At 35.6% G+C, this 26,242-nt stretch overlaps 1 protein-coding gene across 2 annotated transcripts in view; it reads right to left on the bottom strand.

The window, feature by feature from the left end:
- LOC148941510 (discoidin domain-containing receptor 2-like) overlaps positions 1-26,242 on the bottom strand; it is a 215,233-nt gene that overhangs the window by 29,084 nt on the left and 159,907 nt on the right. The window contains exon 14 of one of the 2 annotated variants that reach the window (XM_089104526.1): positions 8,543-8,635. The exons of the other annotated variant lie outside the window; for it this stretch is intronic. Coding sequence (XP_088960652.1) covers positions 8,543-8,635 — 93 coding nt within the window. The remainder of the gene's footprint in view (positions 1-8,542; positions 8,636-26,242) is intronic. 2 annotated transcript variants of the gene reach the window in all.

The raw sequence follows: 26,242 nt of genomic DNA, 5'->3' as shown, positions 1-26,242 counted from the left end.
AGAAAAGTCAAAAAATATCAACCCACACACCCTCAAATCATAGGTTTCAGACATCACACACCTACGAAAGACTAAGAAATCTGGTTATGAAAAGTCAGAAATAGCAAATTACATATCCCAAATCATAGGTTTCAGACAACACTCACCTATGAACGGCTAAGAAACCTAGCTCAGAAAAGTCAAAAATAGCAAACTAGTCATCCCAAACTATATGTTTCAGACAACAAACACCTATGAAAGGCTAAGAAATCCAGCTCAGAAAAGTCAAAAGTAGCAATCCACCCACCCCAAATCATAGGTTTCAGACACTACACACCTATGAAAGACTAAGAAATCCAACTCAGAAAAGCCTGAAATAGCAACCCACACATCCCAAATCATAGGTTTCAGACACCACACACCTACGAAAGACTAAGAAATCCGGTTATGAAAAGTCGGAAATAGCAAATTACACATCCCAAACTATTGGTTTCAGACAACATTCACCTACGAAATACTAGAAAACCTTAGCTCAGAAAAGCCTGAAATAGCAAACTACACATCCCAAATCATAATGTTCTGACAACACATACCTATGAAAGGCTAAGAAACCTAGCTCAGAAAAGTCGAAAATAGCAAACTACACATCCCAAATCATAGGTTTCAGACACTACACACCTATGAAAGACTAAGAAATCCAACTCAGAAAAGCCCGAAATAGTAATTTACATATCCCAAATCATAAGTTTCAGACAGCATTCACCTACGAAATACTAAGAAACCCTAGCTCAGAAAAGTCTGAAATAGCCAACTACTCATCCCAAACTCGAAGTTTCAGACAACAAACACCTATGAGTGACTAAGAATCCTAGCTCTGAAAAGTCCAAAAAGCAAACTACACCTCCCAAATCATAATTTTCTGAAAGGACACACATATGATAGGCTAAGAAATCTAGCTCAGAAAAGTCAAAAATAGCAAATTAACCATCCCAAATCATAGGTTTCAGTCAACACACACCTACGAATGGCTAAGAAATCCAGCTCAGAAAAGTCAAAAAAATAGCAACCCACACATCCCAAATCATAGGTTTCAGACACCACACACCTACGAAAGACTAAGAAATCCGGTTATGAAAAGTCGGAAATAGCAAATTACATATCCCAAATCATAGGTTTCAGACAACACTCACCTATGAACGGCTAAGAAACCTAGCTCAGAAAAGTCAAAAATAGCAAACTAGTCATCCCAAACTATAGGTTTCAGACAACAAACACCTATGAAAGGCTAAGAAATCCAGTTCAGAAAAGTCAAAAGTAGCAATCCACCCATCCCAAATCATAGGTTTCATACAACACACACCTATGAAAGACTAAGAAATCCAGCTCAGAAAAGTCAAAAATAGCAAACTACATATCCCAAATCATCGGTTTCAGTCAACACACACCAACGAAAGACTAAGAAACCTAGCTCAGAAAAGTCAAAAATAGCAAACTATTCATCCCAAACTATTGGTTTCAGACAACATTCACCTACGAAATACTAGAAAACCTTAGCTCAGAAAAGCCTGAAATAGCAAACTATACATCCCAAATCATAATTTTCTGACAACGCATACTTATGAAAGACTAAGAAATCCAGCTCAGAAAAGTCTAAAATAGTAATCCACAAATTCCAAATCATAGTTTTCAGAAACAACACTACAATTAAATACTAATAAATCCAAATACTTCAATTCAAAAATAGATAACTAAAACTAAAATATAATAATTTTAAGTCAACAAACACCAACGAAAGGCTAAGAAACATAGCTCATAAAAGCCTGAAATAGCAAACTACTCATCCCAAACTATTGGTTTCAGACAACATTCACCTAGGAAATACTAGGAAACCTTAGCTCAGAAAAGCCTGAAGTAGCAAACTACACATCCCAAATCATAGGTTTCAGACAACACACATCAACGAAAGACGGGTGCTCGGGGAGAGCCTTTGAGGGTCTGTGGGTCCCTTGAGGGTCGGTGGTCCTTTGGGAGCTCGGGGGGGCCTTTGGGGACCGGGGGATGGGCGGTGGGGGTCCGGGGCTGGCATTTGGGGGGCCGGGGAGGGGCATTGGGGCACAGGGAGGGCCTTTGGGGGCCTGGGGGACATTTGGGGACCAGTGGAGGGCCTTTGGGACCCCGTTGGTCCTTTGGGAGCTCGATGGGCCTTTGGGGGCCCGGGGATGGCCTTTGGGGGTCTGGGTGGGCCTTTGGGGCGCCGGTGGCCCTTTGGGAGCTTGGGGGGCCTTTGAGTGTCCGGGGGGGGGGCAGTTGGGGGCCGGGGGGACTTTGGGGGACGGGTGGAGGGCCTGTGGGAGCGTGGGGGGCCTTTGAGGACCGGGGGCTTCCTTCGGGGTTGGGGTAGGAGGATTGGAACCCTTTGGGGTTGGGTTAGAGGACCTCACAACACTGTTCAAATGAAACTTGTGTATTATAACGACCACAGAGTTTCACCATTAAATTCTCTTCTAAAATCTCTTCAAAAATCTTCTTTTAAAATGTCTCTATCTGTTTCGCCGAAATAGTTCCATAACCTGTCTAAAACGGTTTCGCCCAAATAATCCCTAAACGCAAATTCAGCGTGATCCTTTGTTATTGGCATCTCTGCGCTAACGCATTTCAAATTAATAGGACACCTTTTCGCGCGCTAAAACAATTCATCGCTAAGACGTTTCTTGCCTAATTGTTTCCATGTCCTTTGGTTATTAATATCCTTTGGAGTTCGACCAGTAGAACTGTTCCCGAGGCAAAGACATTAATGATTTGGATCTATTCCTGGAGAAATGTTTCTAAGGCGAAAATTTTTAAAGTCTGACAGATGATGTCATTGATTGATTGATCTGTCAAGAAAGGGGAAATTAATTTGTTGTTTCTAAGGGGAATTATTGATTCACGATAGGTGAATTGAGGTCGACAGCACAGGTGTTCCAAGGTTGATGTTGTTGTTGTTGTAAGTGCACGCTCTCAGCGAACTTTATGTAAATCAAGTTCACAGGTGCTACTCGTGACAGGACCACGTGGGTTATGGTTTTCCAATTGAGAAAGTTCCTGTTTTTCCATGTGAGAAAATTCCTGTTTTTTCATTCTCACTGAGAAAACCATATAACAGACATGAATTGCTGTTGACATCCATAAATGTGACAAAGTTCCTGTTGTTCAAATTCTCACTGACAAAAACCATTAAACATCCATAGAAAAACATCAAATAAATCGAACAACACACATATCCATCCATGAAAACATACATAAATGTGACAAAATTCCTGTTTTTCAAATTCTCATTGACAAAAAACCATAAACCACGTGGTTCTCGTGCCAATATATGGTGTTAAAAAAAGTTATAGGTGGCAGCAGGGGTGCGTGATGGCGCTGGTACCTCCTCCTCTACTGTCGACCAAGCTACAAATGGGAATCTGGGGAAGGTAAACAGGAAAAATGCGCGAAAGTACAGGATGGCAGGCCCCTAGCTTCACATTCCACTTCCTGGCTGAAGGGCCATGTAACCGAGAACAGGTATTTGTATATCGAAGAAAAATGTTATATAATAGCCCTTCATCAAGGTTTTGAAAAGGTTTCAAACTCCAAATTTCCTCTTCACAAGCAGAACTCACCTTTTTACAGATCAAATTTATCCCTTCAATAATAAAGATTCACTCTTTTTCAAATCACTAAATCATCATTTAATGAAACAGCTTCATGCTTTTTTAAAGTAAAGTTTTTCACAAAAACATTTTCAGAAGTTATCTAGTACCTACACAGTTGTCTTAAGCCCATTGGGTCGATTAGATCACCCCTGGAGGAAAAAAAGCCATAAAAACAGAAAAACAAACAAATATACACGCATCCGTGATCTTTCTTCTGTTATAAAAAAAAAAAAAAAAAATTCCACATTTTTGCAGATAGGAGCTTAAAACCTATTAAGTAGGGTTCTCTGATACACTAAATCTGATGGTGTTATTTTCATTAAGATTCTATGACTTTTAGGGAGTCTTTCCCCCTTTTTTAGAAAATCAGTTTAATTTTCTCAGGCTCGTAACCTTTGACGGTTAAGGCTAAAATTAATGAAATTTATATATTTAAAATCAGCATAAAAATCTAATTCTTTTGATATATCCATTGATATCAAAGTCACTCCTTACTTACAGTTCGTTATCAAGAACTGTATGATTATTCCGTATATGAAAGGGGCTGTCCTCTCCTCAACACGTCGCTCTTGTCACAAAAATTGACTCCTTGTCGCAACTCCACTTTTTAAAACAATAAAACTTTAGCGTAAAGAGCGAGGCCTTGAGGAGGAGACAGCCCCTTTCATATACGGAATAATATCTGTTTGTTTTAAGTTTTAATGTCGCTCCTTATTTTCAGTTAAAAAAAATGTTTTTGTATTTAATTTCTGAATGTTTTTCAACTAATGCAGGATTGAATTTGGCTCACCGTACATGAAAGATCCAAACAAAACATGTATATTACTTTTGGCAGATTTATTCCTTATATGAAGGCTTGACCCCTCCTCAATACCTTTCTCCTAACGCTAAAGCTGTCAGCACTTTTAAAATAGATTCCTATTCTAATTGAACGATCCCGTGTTCCAGTAGACGCTCTTAAAAAATTCGGACAAACAGTCAAACTTTATCATAAAGAGCAAGATATTGAGGAGGGACAACCCTTATATGGAATAATTTCTGTTCGTTTTTCAAATAATGCCGGTAAATTTGGCTCACCCTCTAAGAAATATACCCCTCCCCCTCACGGAAAACTCTTCCGTGGAAATATCATCCAATGTAAAGTTCACCCCCCCCCGTCAAATTCCCTCCAGACAATTCCATCCTCACGGAGGATCCATCCCACAGTTCATATAATTATCCAGTATGATCAATCCCTATCTCACCCGTTATAAAAACCCGGACCGGGCTGTCCAGAGAACGTAGAAACATAAGCGGCGTCAGATCTTTTCACGGGTAGACAAGTCAGACGCGAAACAATCGGAAACAAGTGGAAAGCCGCTAATTATAACTGCACGAAGAAGTGGGAGGAACTTTTTGTTCGCACCGAGAACGAAGACCAGAAATGATCTGCGATAAGCTTACTGGATAATTATATGAACTGTGATCCATCCCTTCCTTTAAAATTACTTGCGGACGATTCAGAAAAAATTCTCCTTAGCATTCTTTCATTTCAATAAGACATTAATCTCTAATCGGTTTAATCTCACTCCAGAAATGCCCCCTTCAGTGGAAATTATTTCCTGGAAATCAAAATACGCGGAAAAAAAACCCTGGATAGTTCTCGTGGAATATCTCCACATAAAAAAAAAATTGGCAAAGAGAAGGTAAGACAATTAAAAAGAATTTTGTATAGTAATTCTGTGAAACCCCCTATTGTAAATTTTCCTCGGGAATATTCACCCCCAGAAATTTCCCTCCCCAAGGAACAAGGCCGTACCCAGAGGGGGATCAGAGGGGTTTGAACCCCCCCCCCTTCCCCGAAATGTTTGTCTGACTCGTAAAAACGTAACAAAAAAGGAATATAAACAAATTTTGTATGCGTTTCTTGAGTTTTTTTTCTGCAAGCCTCTCCCCCCCCCCCCAATTTTTTTTTTTTTTAGTAAAACCCCCGCCGTAAGAAATCCTAAGTACGACCTTGCCAAGGAAGATTCTCTATATAGAAATACACCCCAAGCAACCCCCCCCCCCTTAAAAATGTATGTATACTTCTCAATGATAAATATTGTGCGTGCACAATGAGCAAACTTCATTACTTACAGGCCTCTTCCCATGGAGTGTAGGGAGTCATTTTAAACCTGAGTATATATTTATTTGACATTTTAACTATACCGAACAAAATGGCTATCTCAAAATTTTGATCAGATAATTTTGGGGAAAACATGGGCATTGGAGGGGACCCAGTTGGCCTCCAATCTTTTTGGTCACCTAAAAAGGGCACTAGAACCTCTAGTTTTCGTTCGAATGCACCCTTTTCCGATCTTCTAGGACCACTATTTCGATACAATCACCCATGGGGGAAAAAAACACGCGTCCGTGATCTGTCTTCTGGCAAAAATAGCAAAATTCCGCATTTTTGCAGATTGGAGCTTGAAACTTCTACAGTGGGGTTCTCTGGTACGCTGAATCTGATGGTGTGATTTTCATTAAGATTTTTTTAATTTTAGGGGGTGTTTCCTCCCTATTTCAAAAATCAGGCAAATTTTCTCAGGCTCGTAAATTTTGATGGGTAACACTAAACTTGATGAAGCTTGTATATGTGAAATCAGTATAAAAATCCAATTCTTTTAATATATCTATTGGTATCAAAATTTAGTTGTTTAGAGTTTCGGTTACTATTGAGTCGTGCCGCTCCTTATTTACAGTTTGTTACCATGAACTGTTTAATTTAAACGCACATCTTTCATAATACTAAATTGGTGGCTTGAACGCTTGACTATGATGGTAAGCAGGCACAAACGTGGGAAGGGAGGAGTGCTTCAAGCGTAGACTCCTCTCCAAAATATGCGTATATTCAATGTCTCCCCATATTTGTCATTAAATTTGTACATTTACTTTTGTGTTTCGGGAGGGGCGTGTTTGAGGGTTCACCGACTTTTAGGAGCCACGCGCACCAGGAGGTGCGTGCCAAGCGTGGCAAAAGTATGTCAGCGTGGGGCAGTGGCGGATCCAGAGGAGGGGGTGAATGTCCCCCTATCGTAGCCTAAAGTAGTGTAATTTACTTAATTAACTCAAGTTTGCTTTAATTAAACTTGCTTCTAACGCAAGTTTATCGGATCAGCCTCTTTTGCGCCCCCCTAAAAAAAATTTGGATCGACCTATTTTGCCCCCCCCCCCCAAAAAAAATCCTGGATCCGCCCCTGGCGTGGGGGAACTGTGTCGAGCGTTGCGTTTCTCCGACTCGTAGCCTTTAATGGGTAACATTGAACTCTCTGAATATTATATATTTGAAATCAGCATAAGAAGCTGATTCTTTTGATGTACCTATTGATATTAAAATTCCATTTTTTTTTGTGTCGGTCACTATTGAAACGAGTCGCTCCTTACTTACAATTCGTTACCACGAACTGTTTGACTATTAATACTATACGAGAAGAGCTAAACTCTTCTCAAAAAGGAACCCAGGCGGGATTATTGCTCAGTGACATCAATTTGCAAAAATTTAAAGGGAGGGGAGACGGCAATTTTTTTGCAAATCTAGGGATGGCAAATTCACATTTTTTAATGAAAATACAAAAAAATGACATTACTCCCCAAAAAGTATCTTCAGGACCTAAGGGGGGGGGGACAAAAAATATGGGGACACTCTCCCTCTAACCATATTGCCACCACTGCTGCTGACAATCTCTCTGAAAGCCTTTTGAAGCTTACAGAGAAGCTTTTAGCCTTTTGAAGCCGAAAAAAGATGCTCTATAAAACACAAACCTTGTTTACATATAATTTCCTTGTGCAAACAAAGATATGAAATGTTTGACCTTACATGTAGCTACACTTTCCATCGGCAAACAATAAATGAGAATGCTTTTATGGAGTTAAGCACTTGTTTGAACTTTTCAGCGAAGCTTCCTTTGAAGTGTTTTTGCAGCCTTTTTATAAAAAAAAAGATGATAGAAATAATGTATGCAAAGGCAGGATTCTAAGTGACGAATCCACAACTAGCAATAACTGGAATTTTAGACAAACACCGGTCTAGCTAGAAAATCTCTTAGACAGTGTTTTTTTTTTAAGTTAATCAATTTGATATTCAAGTTATTCGGGCAAAGATATACAATACTTTTTTTCGTTCATTAGCTAATTTTTGGGACAGCCTTTTAATTGCAAGTTGTAATTCCCGTATTTTGTAATTTATATTATGAAATATGTACTATCGTAATTTCTGATAGATATTCTTTTGCCTTTCTCCCATGTTATATGTAATACGCTTACTGTATTTTTTTTTTCTATTAGACCATGTCCCAGTGGCATCAATTTACGAAAATTTACAGGGGGGGGGTCAGAATGGTTTTTATTCCAAAATCAAAGGGGAGGGCTGTTTTGCTATTTTTATCCTTTTCTATGACACCCCCACCCCCAAAAAAAATGAAAAATAAAAATACAAAAAGTATTTTCTTAATCTAGGGAGCCCGAAAAATCTAGAAAGAGAAACAATTGCCCCCCCCCCCCCGAGTTGGTGCCCTTTCTCATGTATTTGCTTTCCTAGTAAAAGTTTTGCCTTTATCTACAATAGAGGTATTATTTATTTGTTTAATCTAGGAATCCCAAAAAACCTAGAAAGAGGGACACTCCCCCCCCCAAAGTTGATACCCTTTTTTATGTATTTGATCCCATAGTTAAAGTTTTGCTTTTATCTTTGTTATTACTGGTTAATCTGTGTTTTGTTTCTCGTAGCTCTTTTTTTTCATTACTCCATTCTCCTTGTTATATACCTGATTAAAACTAATAGTTATTAAACCATAATATCATTGTAAATGCTGTAAAACACTATTAATGAATGGAAAAAGCAAAATCCTACTTTTTTCTATTACCTTGTGGCCAGTTCACGGTTAACAATGTTTAACGACTCTAAAAATTGCATCCCTGACGAAATTTGACAGCAAACGTAGACTAATTCTTTAACGCTAGAATGGAAATCGAAAAACTAATTAGCCAACTTTAAAACCTATCAATCACTTGATGCCAGTCGAGAGACAAGAAAAAAGGGGAACTAAAAACCAAAATATCCAGACGCCATAGAAATTCACAAAGGCTAGAGAAATTTGTTATGCCAAATCTATTCTACTAGAAGAAGAAGGTCATGGGATTTGAACCCATGACCTTCTCAAAGGTGTCCATATTTTGTAGTTTAGTAATATAAACGATACCACTAGTCCGAGTCCCAATAAAAGCAGGAAATTCGCAAGAAATCCTGTATTGATTATATTTTTTTGCACGGTTTTATTCTATATAAATATGCAGTGCTGAGTTCAGGATATAAATGTCCACTAGCAATAAAAAAAAGAAAGAAAAACCTGCGTATTGATACTCCTTTCTATCATAATAGACCAATATTATGAAATTGTAATATATGAGAGGGAATTGATTTAGAGTCTACTCTGGTGTAAAGGCACACAGAGGTCTGAGTCATAGAGGGCACATGAGAGGATGTCTTCTGCTGTATGTTGTCTACTGTCTTCTACTGGCCAGCCATGACAAGAACAAAGAGAGAGAAATCTCAGGATGAAGAAAACAAACGGGACTACAACTATGTAGAAGGATAAAATAAAAGTTCAAAATAGGGATAAAATCCTTTTTAATAGACAGTGTACAGAAAGTTCACAAAAAATTTCAGATATTTCGGTCACATTTTTTATGTGAATTTTTGATATCTGGTATTTTTTGTGAATTTTCTATACACTGTCTATTAAAAAGGATTTTATCCCTATTTTGAACTTTTATTTTATCGTCATGGAAAGGCAGTGTGGTCTCCGAAGTTATCTATGTAGAAGGAAGGCCAGAACTAAAACGACGCGGATATTTCACGTATATGAAACAAGGTGTCTTCAACGCTAAGAAAACAACCATAAAAACTAAAGAACCTAATATCAAATAAAATCCAAAACCAAGAAATAAAAACAACAAATACCTCAGTCACAGTAGCGCAACTGAATATACCGATATTTGTGGTTTTTATTTCTATTTTTTGTTTAATTAATATTCAGAGTGCAATTAATGACTTGATAACATGCCTTTGGTTTTTATTATTATATTTGTTTTTCGTTCGTGAAAAAACTAAAACTACTGTTAAAAACGTGTTATGATATTTTTCTAGCAATCACTTCTGTTACGAGTTAATTAAATTTGGTAGTTCCTCATCGAATCAACCTTCTTAGCAAAGGATCTTTAAAGAAGGTGCGTATAGGAGGGAAACGTTGACCACCTCCCCTCAATTCTTATCATGTCTACATTTTTTTTTGCAGAATAGCATATAATCTTCATAAACTTCAAACTGTCTTCTCTGTTTTGAAGAATGTTTTAACAACCTTTTCCCTTGGAAACGGATTGTATGTACGTGCCTATGGCTGTATAAGGCGAGACTTAATTTTATGAAGATTAGAGAAGAAACAATCAGCTAAAATTCCGCATCTGACAATTAGCAAGACTTGCAAAAGCATGTTTATCCCCTTCCATTGACAAGTATCTAACATAACATCTCTTCTAAGAGAACAGTAAGAGATCCAATCTCTTTTTGTTTATTTAAAGGGAAGAGTCTGTCAATACTCCCAACAGGGAGATTATATTCTGCTGAAGACCCTGGGGTCCAAGGAAAGTTTAAAAACCTATTTATGACACTTCTATTTAAAATATTCCATCGACTTTTGCTGGAAAACTAAAGCATCAGGGAGCCGATGACGGATTTTATTTTCGTTTCTTGTTCTTTTACGAACAAGTAAAAGTCAATCTGAATAGAAAACATAGCGGTACTAATATGCGGTGATACCAGTTCGGAAAAATAGAATACACACTTACAGAAAGGCACCGTGACCATTGCCTAATGTTGCCCTTTATATTCTAAGAAAATAAAGCGAAGATAATTAGAATTTAAATTTCTGAATTTAGTATATGCATGTTTCATTTATACATATACAGTTACCAAGGCCATATCCAAGGGGGGGATACGAGTTTTAGCACACCCCCCCTGCTAGATGTTTGTCCCTCTGGTAAAAATATTCTTAATAGTCCTTTTAAAGTTTTTTTTAAAACCCTAGTAGAAAGCTATCTTATACTCCCATGTGGCACCCCTGCTGCCACCTATAACTTTTTTGCACCCCAAATAAGGGCATAGCCTCCCTAGGGAGAATGATTGCGTAATCGGTCAATGACCTCTTTTTCCAAGGTCGATTTATTTGATGTTTCTATGCGTAATAACTCCGGAACGAAGGTTGCACATGCGCATTGAATTCTAACGGGAACAATGTTATTGATCTAGGACTCGAGGGGGAAGTGAATTTCCGAAAACTTGATTGCGTAATCAAAGTGTGTCAACAACAACAACATCGACCTTGACATTCGCTGAGAGCGTGCACTTACAACAACAACAGCATCGACCTTGGAACACCAGTGCTGTCGACCTCAATTCACCTATCGTGTATCAATAATTCCCCTTAGAAACAACAAATTAATTCCCCTTTCTTGACAGATCAATCAATCAATGACATCATCTGTCAGACTTTAAAAATTTTCGCCTAGAAACGATTCTCCAGGAATAGATCCAAATCATTAATGTCTTTGCCTCGGAAACAACTCTTTTGGTTGAACTCCAAAGAATATTAATAGCCAAAGGCCATGGAAACAATTCTCCAAGAAACATCTTAGCGATGAATTGTTTTAGCGCGGGAATCAGGTTTCTTATTAATTTGAAATGCATTAGCGCAGAGATGCCAAAAACAAAAGGAACACGCTGAATTACGTTTAGGGATTATTTGGGCGAAACTGTTTTAGACAGGTTATGGAACTATTTCGGCGAAACAGTTAGAGACATTTTAAAAGATGATTTTTGAAGAGATTTTAGAAGAGAATTTAATGGTGAAACTCTGTGGTCGTTATAATACACAAGTTTCATTTGAACAGTGTTGTGAGGTCCTCTAACCCAACCCCAAAGGGTTCCAATCCTCCTACCCCAACCCCGAAGGAAGCCCCCGGTCCTCAAAGGCCCCCCAAGCTCCCAAAGGGCCACCGGCGCCCCCAAAGGCCCACCCAGACCCCCAAAGGCCATCCCCGGGCCCCCCAAAGGCCCATCTAGCTCCCAAAGGACCAACGGGGTCCCAAAGGCCCTCCACCGGTCCCCAACTGCCCCCCCGGATCCCCAAAGGCCCTCCCTGTGCCCCAAAGGCCCTCCCTGTGCCCCAACGGCCCACCCCCGGCCCCCCAAGGTCCCCCGGACCAGAGAAGCGCTGCTGGGATGCGCCGTGGGCCAGGAAAGCGCCGCAGGATGTGCCGCAGGGATGCGCCGCGGGTCAGGAAAGCGCCGCAGGGGATGCGCCGCAGGGAGGCACCGCAGGAGAGCGCCGCAGGATGTGCCGCAGGGATGCGCCGCAAAAAAAAGTAAACTAAAAAGTAAAAATTTCGATCACAGAAGGGCCCCCCTCCCCCAAGGGTCCCCCAAACACCCTCCCCGGGCCCCCCAAAGAGTCCCCTCTCCATTTTTTTTTAACACTTTTTTATGGCTTTATTATATCCTTTCTGAACAAGTTCCATTCATAATGTCATTCCTAAACCCATTTTCCAACCTCAAAGAGACCCTCCCCAATTCATAAATACTTTCTTGAATTTTTTAACATGGTATTTTTTTAACTTTTTACGTATCTTAAAATGACATGAAATATGCGTACGGCTCTACCAATCGTACTCTGTGCTTGTTCATGGACACGACGCGGCTTTTCCACTGGTACTCTATGGCAAGTTATCGACACTAGCGAGTTTATTGCATGCATTAAATCAGTATTTTTTAGGCAGTGGAAGGATCAACACACAATTCATATCTGTAAAATGTGAAGATGAATTATTTGACGAAAGTATGTGCACATGAAAAAATCATTGTCGTGTTGAACGCTGACAAGGAGAAATACCTGAACTATGAAACGAGTGTAAGTGGAGATCTTATTGGCAATGTATGCATACGTTGTCATGACAGTGAGGAGTTAAATTCCTTTGGTGTACCCAAGAATTTCCATCATGCAAGTGGTGGATATGCGAGAGTAACATTACCAGAGAAATTAGTAGTCAAAGAGAATGCCAACTTAAAAATAATAGTTGATGAAGAGGGACAACTTCTAGCTAATGGTTCTGGTAGCATGTTAGCCATCGATAGATCTGATCGCAATTCTTCCGGTGTTAGCAATCGAATGAAAGCAAAAGGAAAAAGAAGACATGCATACAGCTGCATCAACATCATAAATCATATCATGTCAATGTGCCAAAACTGCTATCTATGTAAAAATAATGTGACAATAAACAGTGAAATCGCAGGCAGAATAAAAAGGACATTAGCAGACAATATCGTCAATGAATATAAAGATGAATTGACGGAAAGTGAAGCGCAAGTGTACTAATAATGTATAATAATGTATTTAACATATTTTTATATCATTATTCTACATGTCCTTATTTCATTAAAAATATCTTAGGCATTATTTTGTTAAGTGTTCATTATTTTTAGGGTATGCTAGAACGTCAAACGTTCATAATATCTATTAAAAAGGTCAGAGATGTAAGAAAAATAATTTTAGAGATAATGATACTACTAGCAGGCTCAATTTTTCATTGAAGATAGAAAAGTTCAAGTTCTCTTCTGAATTTTACCAAAGAACACAATTCAATTCTAATTTCACCAGAGAAAATAAAAAGCTTACTCTTCACTTTTAAGTTCACCAAGACATAAAAAATTTAAAGTTCACTTCTAAATTTTTCCGTAGAAGATAGGAAAAGTTATACTATGATAGTGATTATTTTCCATGAAGATAAAAAATTTCACTTTAATTCTAAATTTTTTTAAATTCAATTCCGACCTTTCTCAAAGAGATGAGAAATTTTAAAGTTTTATTCCAAATATTTCCCCGGAAGAAGAAAATTTCAACTTCGATTCTGAATTTTCTCAATTAAAATAAAAAAAGCTATTGAACCATTATATTTCACCAAAATAAAATAAATTTTCAACTTCAATTCAGATTTTTCTCAATGAGATGAAAAAATTTAAAATATTGTTCCAAATTTTTCTTAGAAGATAGAAAATATAAAGTTCTAATATGAATATTAACAAATAAAACAATTCAATTCTAATTTCTCCAGAGGAAATAAAAAGCTTCCACTTCAGTTTTAAGTTTACCAAGACATTAAAAAATGTAAAGTTCAGTTCTAAATTTTTCCTTAGAAGATAGGAATAGTTATACTTTGAATGTGATTATTTTCTATGAAGATAAAAAGTTTCACTTTAATTCTAAATTTTCTTCAATTCAGTTCCGACCTTTCTCAAAGAGAGGAAAAAATTTAAAGTTCTGTGCAATATATTTTCTCGGAAGAAGAAAAGTTCAACTTCGATTCTGAATTTTTTCAATGAAAATGAAATAAGTTATTGATCAATTCTATTTTCCCAAAATAATATAAAAATTTTCCACTTCACTTCAGATTTTTCCCAAAGAGATGAAAAATTTTAAATACTATTCCAAATTTTTCATAGAAGATAGAAAAGTTCAAGTTCTCTTCTGAATTTTACCAACAAACACAATTCAATTCTAATTTCTCCAGAGAAAATAAAAAGCTTCCACTTCAGTTTTAAGTTCACCAAGACATAAAAAATTTAAAGTTCTGTTCTAATTTTTTCTGTAGAGGATAGGAAAAGTTATACTATGATAGTGATTATTTTCAGTGAAGATAAAAAGTTTCACTTTAATTCTAAATTTTCTTAAATTCAGTTCCGACTTTTCACATAGAGATGACAAAAATTTAAAGTTCTGTTCCAAATTTTTCATAGAATATTGGAAAAGTTATACTTTGATCGTGAATATTCAAGTTCTCTTCTGAATTTTACCAAAGAACACAATTCAATTCTAATTTCTCCAGAGAAAACAAAAATCTTCCACTTCAGTTCATTATTTCACAAAGAAATAAAGAAATTTAAAGTTCAATTTTAATTTTTCGGTGTAAGATAGAAAAAGTAATACCATACTTGTGAATATGTTCACGGAAGATAAAAAGTTCTAGTTCAATTTAAAATTTTCTCAACGAAGTCAAGGAAAGTTCAAGTTCTCTTCTGAATTTTCTCAATGAAAAAGAAATTAGTCATTGATCATTTCTTTTTTTCCAAATAATATAAAAATTTTCCCCTTTAGTTCAGATCTGTCTCGAAGAGATGAAAAATCTAAAATACTGTTCCAAATTTTCTCAACGAAGCGAAGAAAAGTTCAAGCTCTCGTCGGAATTTTAGCAAAGAAAACACTTCAATTCTAAATTTCTCCAGAGAAAATAAAGATCTTCCACTTCAGTTCTTTATTTCACAAAGACATAAAGAAATTTAAAGTTCAATTCTAAATTTTTTGGTGGAAGATAGAAAAAGTAATACAATACTTGTGAATATTTTCATGGAAGATATAAAGTTCTAGTTAAATTTAAAATTTTCTCAACGAAGTGAAGAAAAGTTCAAGCTCCTATTCTGAACTTTGCCAAAGAACACACTTCAATTCTAATTTCTCCAGAGAAAACAAAAATCTTCCACTTCAGTTCATTATTTCACAGAGACATAAAGAAATTTAAAGTTCAATTCTAATTTTTCGGTGGAAGATGGAAAAAGTAATATCATACTTGTGAATATTTTCACGGAAGATAAAAAGTTCTATTTCAATTTAAAATTTTCTCAACGAAGTCAAGAAAAGTTCAAGTTCTCTTCTGAATTTTCTCAATGAAAAAAAATTTAGTCATTGATCATTTCTATTTTTCCAAATAATATAAAAATTTTACACTTTATTTCAGATCTGCCTCGAAGAGATGAAAAATTTAAAATACTGTTCCAAATTTTTCACGGAAGATATAAAGTTCAAATTCACGTCGGAATTTTATCAAAGGACACAATTCAATTCTAATTTCTACAGAAAAAATAAAAATCTTCCACTTCAGTTCTTTATTTCACAAAGACATAAAGAAATTTAAAGTTCTATTCTAAATTTTTCGGTTGAAGATAGAAAAAGTAATACCATACATGTGAATATCTTCCTGGAAGATAAAAAGTTCTAGTTCAATTTAAAATTTTCTCAACGAAGTGAAGAAAAGTTCAAGTTCTCTTCTGAAGTTTACCAAAGAACACACTTCAATTCTAATTTCTCCAGAGAAAACAAAAATCTTCCACTTTAGTTCTTTATTTCACAAAGACATAAAGAAATTTAAAGTTCAATTCCAAATTTTTCGATGGAAGATAGAAAAAGTAATAGCATACTTGTGAATATTTTCACGGAAGATAAAAAGTTCTAGTTCAATTTAAAATTTTCTCAACTAAATTAAGTAAAGTTCAAGTTCTCTTCTGAACTTCACCAAAGAACACACTTCAATTCTAATTTCTCCAGAGAAAACAAAAATCTTCCACTTCAGTTCTTTATTTCACAAAGACATAAAGAAATTTAAAGTTCAATTCTAAATTTTTCGGTGGGAGATAGAAAAATTAATACTATACTTGTGATTATTTTCACGGAAGATAAAAAGTTCTAGTTCAATTTTAAATTTTCTAAATGAAGTGACGAAAAGTTCATGTTCTTTACTGAATTTTACCAAAGAACACAATTCAATTCTAATTTCTACAGAGAAAATAAAAATCTTCCAATTAATTTATTTATTACAAAAAGACATAAATAAATTTAAATTTAAATTCTAATTTTTTCGGTGGAATATATAAAAAGTAATACCATACTTGTGAATATTTTCCCGGAAGATAAAAAGTTCTAGTTCAATTTAAAATTTTCTCTACAAAGTGAAGAAAAGTTCAAGTTCTCTTCTGAATTTTACAAAAGAACGCAATTCATTTCTAATTTCACCAGAGAAAATAAAAATCTTCCACTTCAGTTCATTATTTCACAAAAGACATAAAGAAATTTAAAGTTCAATTCTAAATTTTTTGATGGAAGATAGAAAACGTAATATCATACTTGTGAATATTTTCACGGTAGATAAAAAGTTCTAGTTCAATTTAAAATTTTCTCAACGAAGTGAAGAAAAGTTCAAGTTCTCTTCTGAACTTTACCATATAACACACTTCAATTCTAATTTCTTCAGAAAAAATAAAAATCTTCCACGTCAGTTTTAAGGTCCCCAAAGAAATAAAGAAATTTATAGTTCCATTCTAAATTTTTATATGGAAGATAGAAAAAGTAATACTATGACTGTGATCGTTTTTCCATGAAGATCAAAAGTTTCATTTTATTTATAATTTTTCTTAAATTCAGCTCTAATTTTTCTCAAAGAGATGAAAAATTTAAAGTTCATTTCTAAATTTTTCTCTAGAAGATAGGAAAAGTTATACTACGATTGTGATTATTTTCCAGTGAAGTTAAAAAGTTACACTTTAATTCTAATTTTCTTAAGTTCACTTCCGATTTTTTGCAAAGAGATGAAAAATTTAAAGTTTTATTCCAAATTTTTCATAGAAGATAGAAAAAGTTATACATTGATTTGAATATTCGACATGAAGATAAGGAGCATCACTTTAATTCTGAGTTTTCTCGAAGAAGTGCAAAATGTTCAAGTTCTCTTCTGAATTTTCTTAAAGAAGATGAAAAAGTTAGGTTAGATTAAGTTAGGTTAGGCTAGGTTCTCCTACGTACGCGCGCGTACGTAGGCTAACTTAGCTTAACCTAACCTAATCTAACCTAACTTAATCTAACCTAATCATACACCTAACTTTTTGTCTGTCTCTCACCTCACCTAAGCTAACCTATGTGACGCGTCTGTAGGCTAACCTAACCTAACTTAACCTAACCTGATCTGTCCTAACTTAATCTATCCTAACCTAACCTAACCATACTCGCTAGAAAAGGTTAGGTTAACTTATCATGAGCACTCATGATAAGTTAACCTAACCTAACTTAAACATGTAGAAATGTTTCTATTTATTTATTAATATTTATTTATACTTAACCTAACCTATTGTTTTGGAGGTTAGATGAAGGAGTTTGAACGATTGTCTTTAATAATAGAACGAGTCACTCCTTTTCTAATTTAAAAATTTGATGGGTAAATCCATAAGACAAAGGAGCCAAAATTAAATTTAAAATTATAATAGAAATTTGAATTTATCATCTCTTTGAGAAAAAAACCAGAACTGAAGTGGACCCTTGTTATTTTCTTGGAAAAATTAAAAGAGAACTATGAATTTTTTATGTCTTTGTGGACTTAAGAACTGAAGTGGAAGCTTTTTTCATTTTCATTGGTAAAATTCAGAATTGAGCTAACTTTTTTACTTCTTTAAGAAAATTCAGAAGATAACTTGAACATTTTGCACTTCTTCGAGAAAACTCAGAATTAAAGTGATGCTCCTTATCTTCATGTCGAATATTCAAATCAATGTATAACTTTTTCTATCTTCTATGAAAAATTTAGAACAGAACTTTAAATTTTTCATCTCTTTGCAAAAAATCGGAAGTGAACTTAATTAAATTAGAATTAAGGTGTAACTTTTTAACTTCACTGGAAAATAATCACAATCGTAGTATAACTTTTCCTATCTTATAGAGAAAAATTTAGAAATGAACTTAAAATTTTTCATCTATTTGAGAAAAATTAGAGCTGAATTTAAGAAAAATTATAAATAAAGTGAAACTTTTGATCTTCATGGAAAACGATCACAGTCATAGTATTCCTTTTTCTATCTTCCATTTAAAAATTTAGAATGGAACTTTAAATTTCTTTATTTTTTTGGGGAACTTAAAACTGAAGTGGAAGATTTTTATTTTTTCTGAAGAAATTAGAATTGAAGTGTGTTATATGGTAAAGTTCAGAAGAGAACTTGTACTTTTCTTCATTTCGTTGAGAAAATTTTAAATTGAACTAGAACTTTTTATCTTCCTTGAAAATATTCACAAGTATGATATTACTTTTTCTATCTTCCACCGAAAAATTGAGAATTGAACTTTAAATTTCTTTATGTCTTTTGTGAAATAAAGAACTGAAGTGGACGATTTTTATTTTCTCTGGTGAAATTAGAAATGAATTGTGTTATTTTTTAAAATTCAGAAGAGAACTTGCACTTTTCTTCACTTTGTTGAGAAAATTTTATGTTAAACTAGAACTTTTTCTCTTCCGGGAAAATATTCACATGTATGGTATTACTTTTTATATATTCCACCGAAAAATTTAGAATTGAACTTTAAATTTCTTTATGTCTTTGTGAAATAAAGAACTTCAGTGGAAGATTTTTATTTTCTCTGTAGAAATTAGAATTGAATTGTGTTCTTTGGTAAAATTCAGTAAAGAACATGAACTTTTCTTCACTTCATTGAGAAAATTTAAAATTGAACTAGAACTTTTTATCTTCCGTGAAAATAATCATAGGTATGGTATTAATTTTTCTATCTCACACCGAAAAATTTAGAATTGAACTTTAAATTTCTTTATGTCTTTGTGAAATAAAGAACTGAAGTGGAAGATTTTTGTTTTCTCTGGAGAAATTAGAATTGAAGTGTGTTCTTTGGTGAAGTTCAAAAGAGAACTTGAACCTGCTAGTAGTATCATTATCTCTAAAATTATTTTTCTTACATCTCTGACCTTTTTAATAGATATTCTGAACGTTTGACGTTCTAGCATACCCTAAAAATAATGAACACTTAACAAAATAATGCATAAGATATTTTTAATGAAATAAGGACATGTAGAATAATGATATAAAAATATGTTAAATACATTATTATACATTATTAGTACACTTGCGCTTCACTTTCCGTCAATTCATCTTTATATTCATTGATGATATTGTCTGCTAATGTCCTTTTTATTCTGCCTGCGATTTCACTGTCTATTGTCACATTATTTTTACATAGATAGCAGTTTTGGCACATTGACATGATATGATTTACGATGTTGATGCAGCTGTATGCTTGTCTTCTTTTTCCTTTTGCTTTCATTAGAATGCTAACACCGGAAGAATTGCGATAAGATCTATCAACGGCTAACATACTACCAGAACCATTAGCTAGAAGTTGTCCCTCTTCATCAAATATTATTTTTAAGTTGGCATTCTCTTTGACTACTAATTTCTCTGGTAATGTTACTCTCGCATATCCGCCACTTGCATGATGGAAATTCTTGGGTACACCAAAGGAATTTAACTCCTCACTGTCATGACAACGTATGCATACATTGCCAATAATATCTCCACTTGCACTCGTTTCATAGTTCAGGTATTTCTCCTTGCCAGCGTTCAACACGACAATGATTTTTTCATGTGCACATACTTTCGTTGAATAATTCATCTTCACTTTTTACAGATATGAATTGTGTGTTGATCCTTCCACTGCGTAAAAAATACTGATTTAATGCATGCAATAAACTCGCTAGTGTCGATAACCTGCCATAGAGTACCAGTTGAAAAGCCGCGTCGTGTCCATGAACAAGCACAGAGTACGATTGGTAGAGCCGTACGCATATTTCATGTCATTTTAAGATACGTAAAAAGTTTAAAAAAATACCATGTTAAAAAATTCAATAAAGTATTTATGAATTGGGCAGGGGACTCTTTGAGGATGGAAAATGGGTTTAGGAATGGAATTATTAAAGGAACTTGGTCATAAAAGATAAAATAAAGCAATAAAAAAGTATTAAAAAAAAAATGGAGCGGGGACTCTTTGGGGGGCCCGGGGTGGGTGTTGGGGGGACCCTTGGGGGAGGGTGCCCTTCTATGATCGAAATTTTTACTTTTTAGTTTACTTTTTTTGCGGCGCATCCCTGCGGCGCATCCCTGCGGCGCTTTCCTGCGGTGCCTCCCTGCGGCGCCTCCCTGCAGCACATCCCTGTGGCGCGTTTTGGCACCATTGTGGATCTTTGTGTTACAGCCTGCGGTACGTTCCTGACCCCTGGCACATTCCTGAAGAGAGACGAGTGCCCGAGGGACAGGTGGGGGCCGGGGGAGGGCCGGGGAAGCACATGGAGGGCCTGGGTAGCAAATGTTGGGCTGTTGGGGATCTGGAGGGGCAGTTGGGGCCCGGGGGAGGGCCTTTGGGACCCCGTTGGTCCTTTGGGAGCTCGATGGGCCGTCGGGGGGCCCGGGGATGGCCTTTGGGGGCCTGGGGGGGCCTTTGGGGGCGCGGGGGGCCCGGGGGGCCCGGGGGGGCCCGGGGCGGACCGGGGGCTTCCTTGGGGGTTGGGGTAGGAGGATTGGAACCCTTTGGGGTTGGGTTAGAGGACCTCACAACACTGTTCAAATGAAACTTGTGTATTATAACGACCACAGAGTTTCACCATTAAATTCTCTTCAAAAATCTCTTCAAAATCATCTTTTAAAATGTCACTATCTCTTTTGCCGAAATAGTTCCATAACCTGTCTAAAACAGTTTCGCCCAAATAATCCCTAAACGTAATTCTGCGTGTTCCTTTTGTTTTTGGCATCTCTGCGCTAATGCATTTCAAATTAATAAGAAACCTCATTCCCGCGCTAAAACAATTCATCGCTAAGATGTTTCTTGGAGTATTGTTTTCATGGTCTTTGGCTATTAATATCCTTTGGAGTTCGACCAAAAGAGTTGTTTCCGAGGCAATGACATTAATGATTTGGATCTATTCCTGGAGAATCGTTTCTAGGCGAAAATTTTTAAAGTCTGACAGATGATGTCATTGATTGATTGATCTGTCAAGAAAGGGGAATTAATTTGTTGTTTCTACGGGGAATTATTGATTCACGATAGGTGAATTGAGGTCGACAGCACAGGTGTTCCAAGGTCAATGTGTTGTTGTTGTAAGTGCACGCTCTCAGCGAATGTCATGGTCGATGTTGTTGTTGTTGACACACTTTGATTACGCAATCAAGTTCTCGGAAATTCACTTCCCCCTCGAGTCTTAGATCAATAACATTGTTCCCGTTAGAATTCAATGCGCATGTGCAACCTTCGTTCCGGAGTTATTACACATAGAAACATCAAATAAATCGACCTTGGAAAAAGAGGTCATTGACCGATTACGCAATCATTCTCCCTAGGGAGGCTATGCCCATATTTGGGGTGCAAAAAAGTTATAGGTGGCAGCAGGGGTGCCACATGGGAGTATAAGATAGCTTTCTACTAACCCTCCCAAAAATTACCCCCCCCCTAACAAAAATCTTTTATACACCCTTGACGGTTAATCGAATAACTGTATTCAGAAAACGGTCAACTCAAAAACCATATTGAGTAAGCTAGTAAGCCAGCTCAAGAGTAGATTGAAGCGTTACCTTTTGGGTGATAATTAAGAATGGTTAGAATGTTGTATGTTATTCTCTTTATTTTATTTTATTTTTTTTATGTAGTAGTTGCAGAGCTGTATCTGTATCTAGTAGTGTCAAGGGTTAATTTAAAGCTGAAATATCGGAAGGGTAACTACCTCCCGGGAAGTTATGATGTTGGTACACTTCAGGATAAGAATTTGAGAGACACTTTCCAGGAACAGTTGAATACTAAATTTAAGAGTTTAAAATTTGATAATGTGGAAGATTGTTGGAATAATTTTAGAAAAATAATTTGTGAAGTGTCTTAGGGAAGAAAGCTAGAACTGCAGCTAAGAATATTAGTGAAAAAGCCTTATGCTTGATAAAAAGGAGAAAAGACTTGTACAAAAATTACCTTAGTGATAGATGATATGAAAACAAATGGAATGTAAAGAAAGTGGAGAAAGTATTAAAATGTAAAGTAGGGAGGTGTGAAGTGGAGGCCATGGATAAAATTGCCGAGGACCTGGAAGATGCAGCTAGACGGCATAATAGTAAAATATTGTACCTGCATGTTAATAAATTGAGAGGGAGTAGTCAATCCGGACTGGGCCCTGTTAAAGATAGGAATAGGACCACCATTTGTGATAAGGAAAAAAACTAAAGAGAGATGGGCCGAACATTTGAGGGTTTACTTAACAGATGGAGAGTTAAAGGAAGGGATATGGAAGAAAATGAAAAGGTTCGTGATATATTTGATGTAAAGGAAGATATTCTTTATGAGAAGTAAGTAGCGACAGTATTAAAAGAAATAAAAAATAATAAGGCCCTAGTTGCTGAAAGTATGGTAAATGAGTTTCTTAAATATGGTGGCTCTGAGGCTAGAAATAAGTTACTGAAGATTATGAATATGTTTTTGAAAGAGGGGAAGCACCTAACAATTTTAGGAAAAACTTAATTAAGTCACTTTATAAGAAAAGTGATAAAAGTGAGTGGGGTAATTATCGAGGGATTAGTCTGGTCTCTGTAGGTAGTAAATTACTTAGTAATATGATACTTTTTAGACTGAGAGATGCCGTACACAAAGTTTAAGAGAAGAACAGTGCGGTTTTAAAAAATATGGAGGATATCCCGACCAAATTTTCACTCTTAGGTTAATAATTGAGAAGTGCCTGATTTGTCAAACACCTTTGGTCCTCAGTTTTATAGATTTTGAGCAAGTGTTCGATTCTATTGATAGAAGAGCTTTAGTTAAGGTTTTATCCTTGTATGGTATACCAGATAAATACATTGAAGTGATTAGTGCTATGCACGAGAATAACACTGCTGCGGTTAAGGTAGGAAATGATGTTAGCAGCTGGTTTTGTATTATATCAAGAGTTAAGCAAGGTTGTGTTGTATCCCCCTTTATATGAATAATTTTGATAGACTTCGTCTTAAGGAGCACAAGAAAGGCAATGGGAGACCACGGAATCAAATGGAGAGGAAAAAGTCTCCTTGACTTAGATTATGCTGATGAGTTAAGCATCCTAGATGAAAGTGTGAGCAAAATTAATAATGTTTTAGAGGTATTGCGAGTTCCGGGTGCTAGAATTGGTTTGAAAATTAATTAATAAAATTAATTAATTGTAATTAAAATTAAAATTAATTAAGACTAAGTCACTAAGGCTAGGAATAAGTGAAGATGAAAAGGTGAAGTTGGGTAATGAAAAGATTGATCAGCTGGACAGCTTCACCTACCTTGGTAGTATTATTAGTAAAGATGGTGGGAGCAGTGAAGATGTCAAAAGTGAAATAGCCAAGGCTCAGGATGTTTTTTCACAGTTAAACAAAGTTTGGAAGAATAGGAAGATAAGTCTGCAAACGAAGATTAGAATATTAGAAGCTACAGTGATGACAGTGGTCAATTATGGCTCTGAAGCATGGGTGCTCCCAAAAGTGGATCAAGATTTGCTAGTTGTTTTCCAGAGAAATTGCCTACGGATCGTTTTGGGTACCCGCCTGACTCACTGTATTTCAAACAATAGGCTGTATGAAAAATGTGGTTCAAGCCCGCTCTCTAGGGCTATCGTGAAAGAAAGGTTCAGGTGGCTAGGGCACGTTGTGCGGATGCAACCGTCTAGGGCTAAACGGAAAGCAGGTCGTCCTCGTCTGGGGTAGGAGGACGTCATAAAGAAAGATTCAAAGGAAATGGGAACTTCATGGGCGGGTGTAAAAAGGGAGGCTTTGAATAGATTGGGATGGATGAGGAGCGTGCGTAGCTGTGTTGGCCTCAGTCGACTTGGTGCTGCGGTGAGTTGTTAGTAGTAGTAGTAGTGTAGAACTGTATATGAATGGATTTGCAGCCATCGTAAACAAACCTTCAGGTTTTTGTAGATGGCTGCTGTAAATGTGTTTGTATTTCTTATGTTAAATAAATTAATTTGATCTGATCTGAAATTGCTCATTTGGGTTTTAATATACGAATCAACTGTTAGAATAAGTAATTTTTACCTTTTGCTTTTTGTTTTATGTTTGTTTTGTTTTAGAAAATATAAACACAAAACAAAAAATAACCACCGAAACTAGTAAAATCCCAGACATCGAGAGGGGGTTAGGTTTTAGACTGAGAAACCTCCATTTCTTTTTGTTAAGCTCATCAAACGATCCATGCAAGTTATTTTTAAAGTTAAATTAAATTGGCCGTTGAGGTACCAAAATTGCTTAGGCGAGAGGGCGAAAACCCTGATTTCTTCTGTGTCTGTTTATATTTTAATGTATCGGTGCATGTTTACGAGAAATATTGCTTAGTATTCGACCGGCAAAAGCTTTTAGCATTTTTTGGTGTTAATCTTTATCTTTAGAGAATATTTTTATATTCTAATATAAAAATCTATTTCTCAAATATAAAAAAATATGTAATTTCTCACTCAAATTTTAAAAAGTGTAAAAATGGACTTAGTCGGTTTAGCTTCCAAGTGGGTAATATTTACTGAATTTTGGTATTCAAGCCCTTACTTTAGTCTTGAACGAGGGCAGTAAACAGCTTTCAGATATTTTATTTTGATTTAGATAATTTCGGAGACCACACTGCCTTTCTATGACGATAAATAAAAGTTCAAATAGGGATAAAATCCTTTTAATAGACATTGATGATTATAACAGTGGTAGAAATTCCCAAAAATACCGGATATTTCGGTCCCATATGCAGTGACCGTTATCAGTAATAAAACTTACTACTAGATGTAAAACTTTTACTACTGATGACGGTCATTGCACATGTGACCGATTTTTGTGAATTTATATCACTGTTATCATCATCACTGTCTATTAAAAGGATTTTATGCCTATCTGAGCTTTTATTTATATTTATTTTGACTTTTTTTTTCTTTTTATAATTCAGGACAAAACTTCGCATATCACATGCTTTTTAACAGTTATAAATTTTCTAGAGCATTTTTGAAGAAATAATCCTATGAAATAAACTGTTTTTAATGGATTTTATTTTTTTGGAGATTACAAAATTAAATGAAGAAGGCTGTTAGACATTAGCTGCAATGCAAAATTGATTAAGTTGGATATAATTTCCCTGGAAATAAGTTTCAAAAACAAAGAAAAAAGAACAAAAAAAAATTTTCTCAGTATAAGAATTCTAATTCCAATAGGCTGGCAATTTTAAATTACAATTATCTTAATGTCACTTTCATTACATTGTTAGTATTATGTAGTATTATTTTGTGTATTTTAGTATTATTTTATGCTGAACTTTTTATTAGCTAAGGCGATGTAAATTTTTAAAGAACAATTTGCCTTTGTATTCTAGATAGAAAAACGACCACAGACAAATCTTAAATGTATTTTGATTTTTATAGGGATGAATGAAAAGAGAAAGTGGGTATCAAGGCCCACCCCTGCTGAAATCTCATCAAACTTACTATATCAGCATTTTTCTGGAATTTCCATGGGATTTTTTGTGGTTTGGCTGTTACAACTAACACGATTGCTCGGTTCAGATGTTTTGAAGAATCTGCCAACCCCTCCTAAATTAGACCCTAGAATATAGTTTTATGCACATCACCCTCCCCCCCTTCCAAAAAAAGCAGACTGTCATAAATAAGGATTTATTTTAAGTGATAAAAACTTAGAAATAACTAATTAGAGGATTCTTGCGTAACCTAAAATTACACATAATTAAATTTTATTCTTTAATTAGATGAAAATCTTATCTTGTTTATCAAACCATTTGGGTCCTTCATTGGAGTTTTCTGAAAGTGAAAAATCTCAGTTATTTTTAACAATTTAAAATAGTTTCTCAATAGATTATACTTTTGAACTAAAGTTT

The sequence above is a fragment of the Artemia sp. Qi Xiang Cuo genome, chromosome 18, assembly GCF_049724085.1.
Source record: "Artemia sp. Qi Xiang Cuo chromosome 18, ASM4972408v1, whole genome shotgun sequence".
NCBI lineage: Eukaryota > Metazoa > Arthropoda > Branchiopoda > Anostraca > Artemiidae > Artemia > Artemia sp. Qi Xiang Cuo.
The sequence above is the reverse complement of the archived record's forward strand: the minus strand, read 5'-3'. Positions and strand labels throughout refer to the sequence as shown.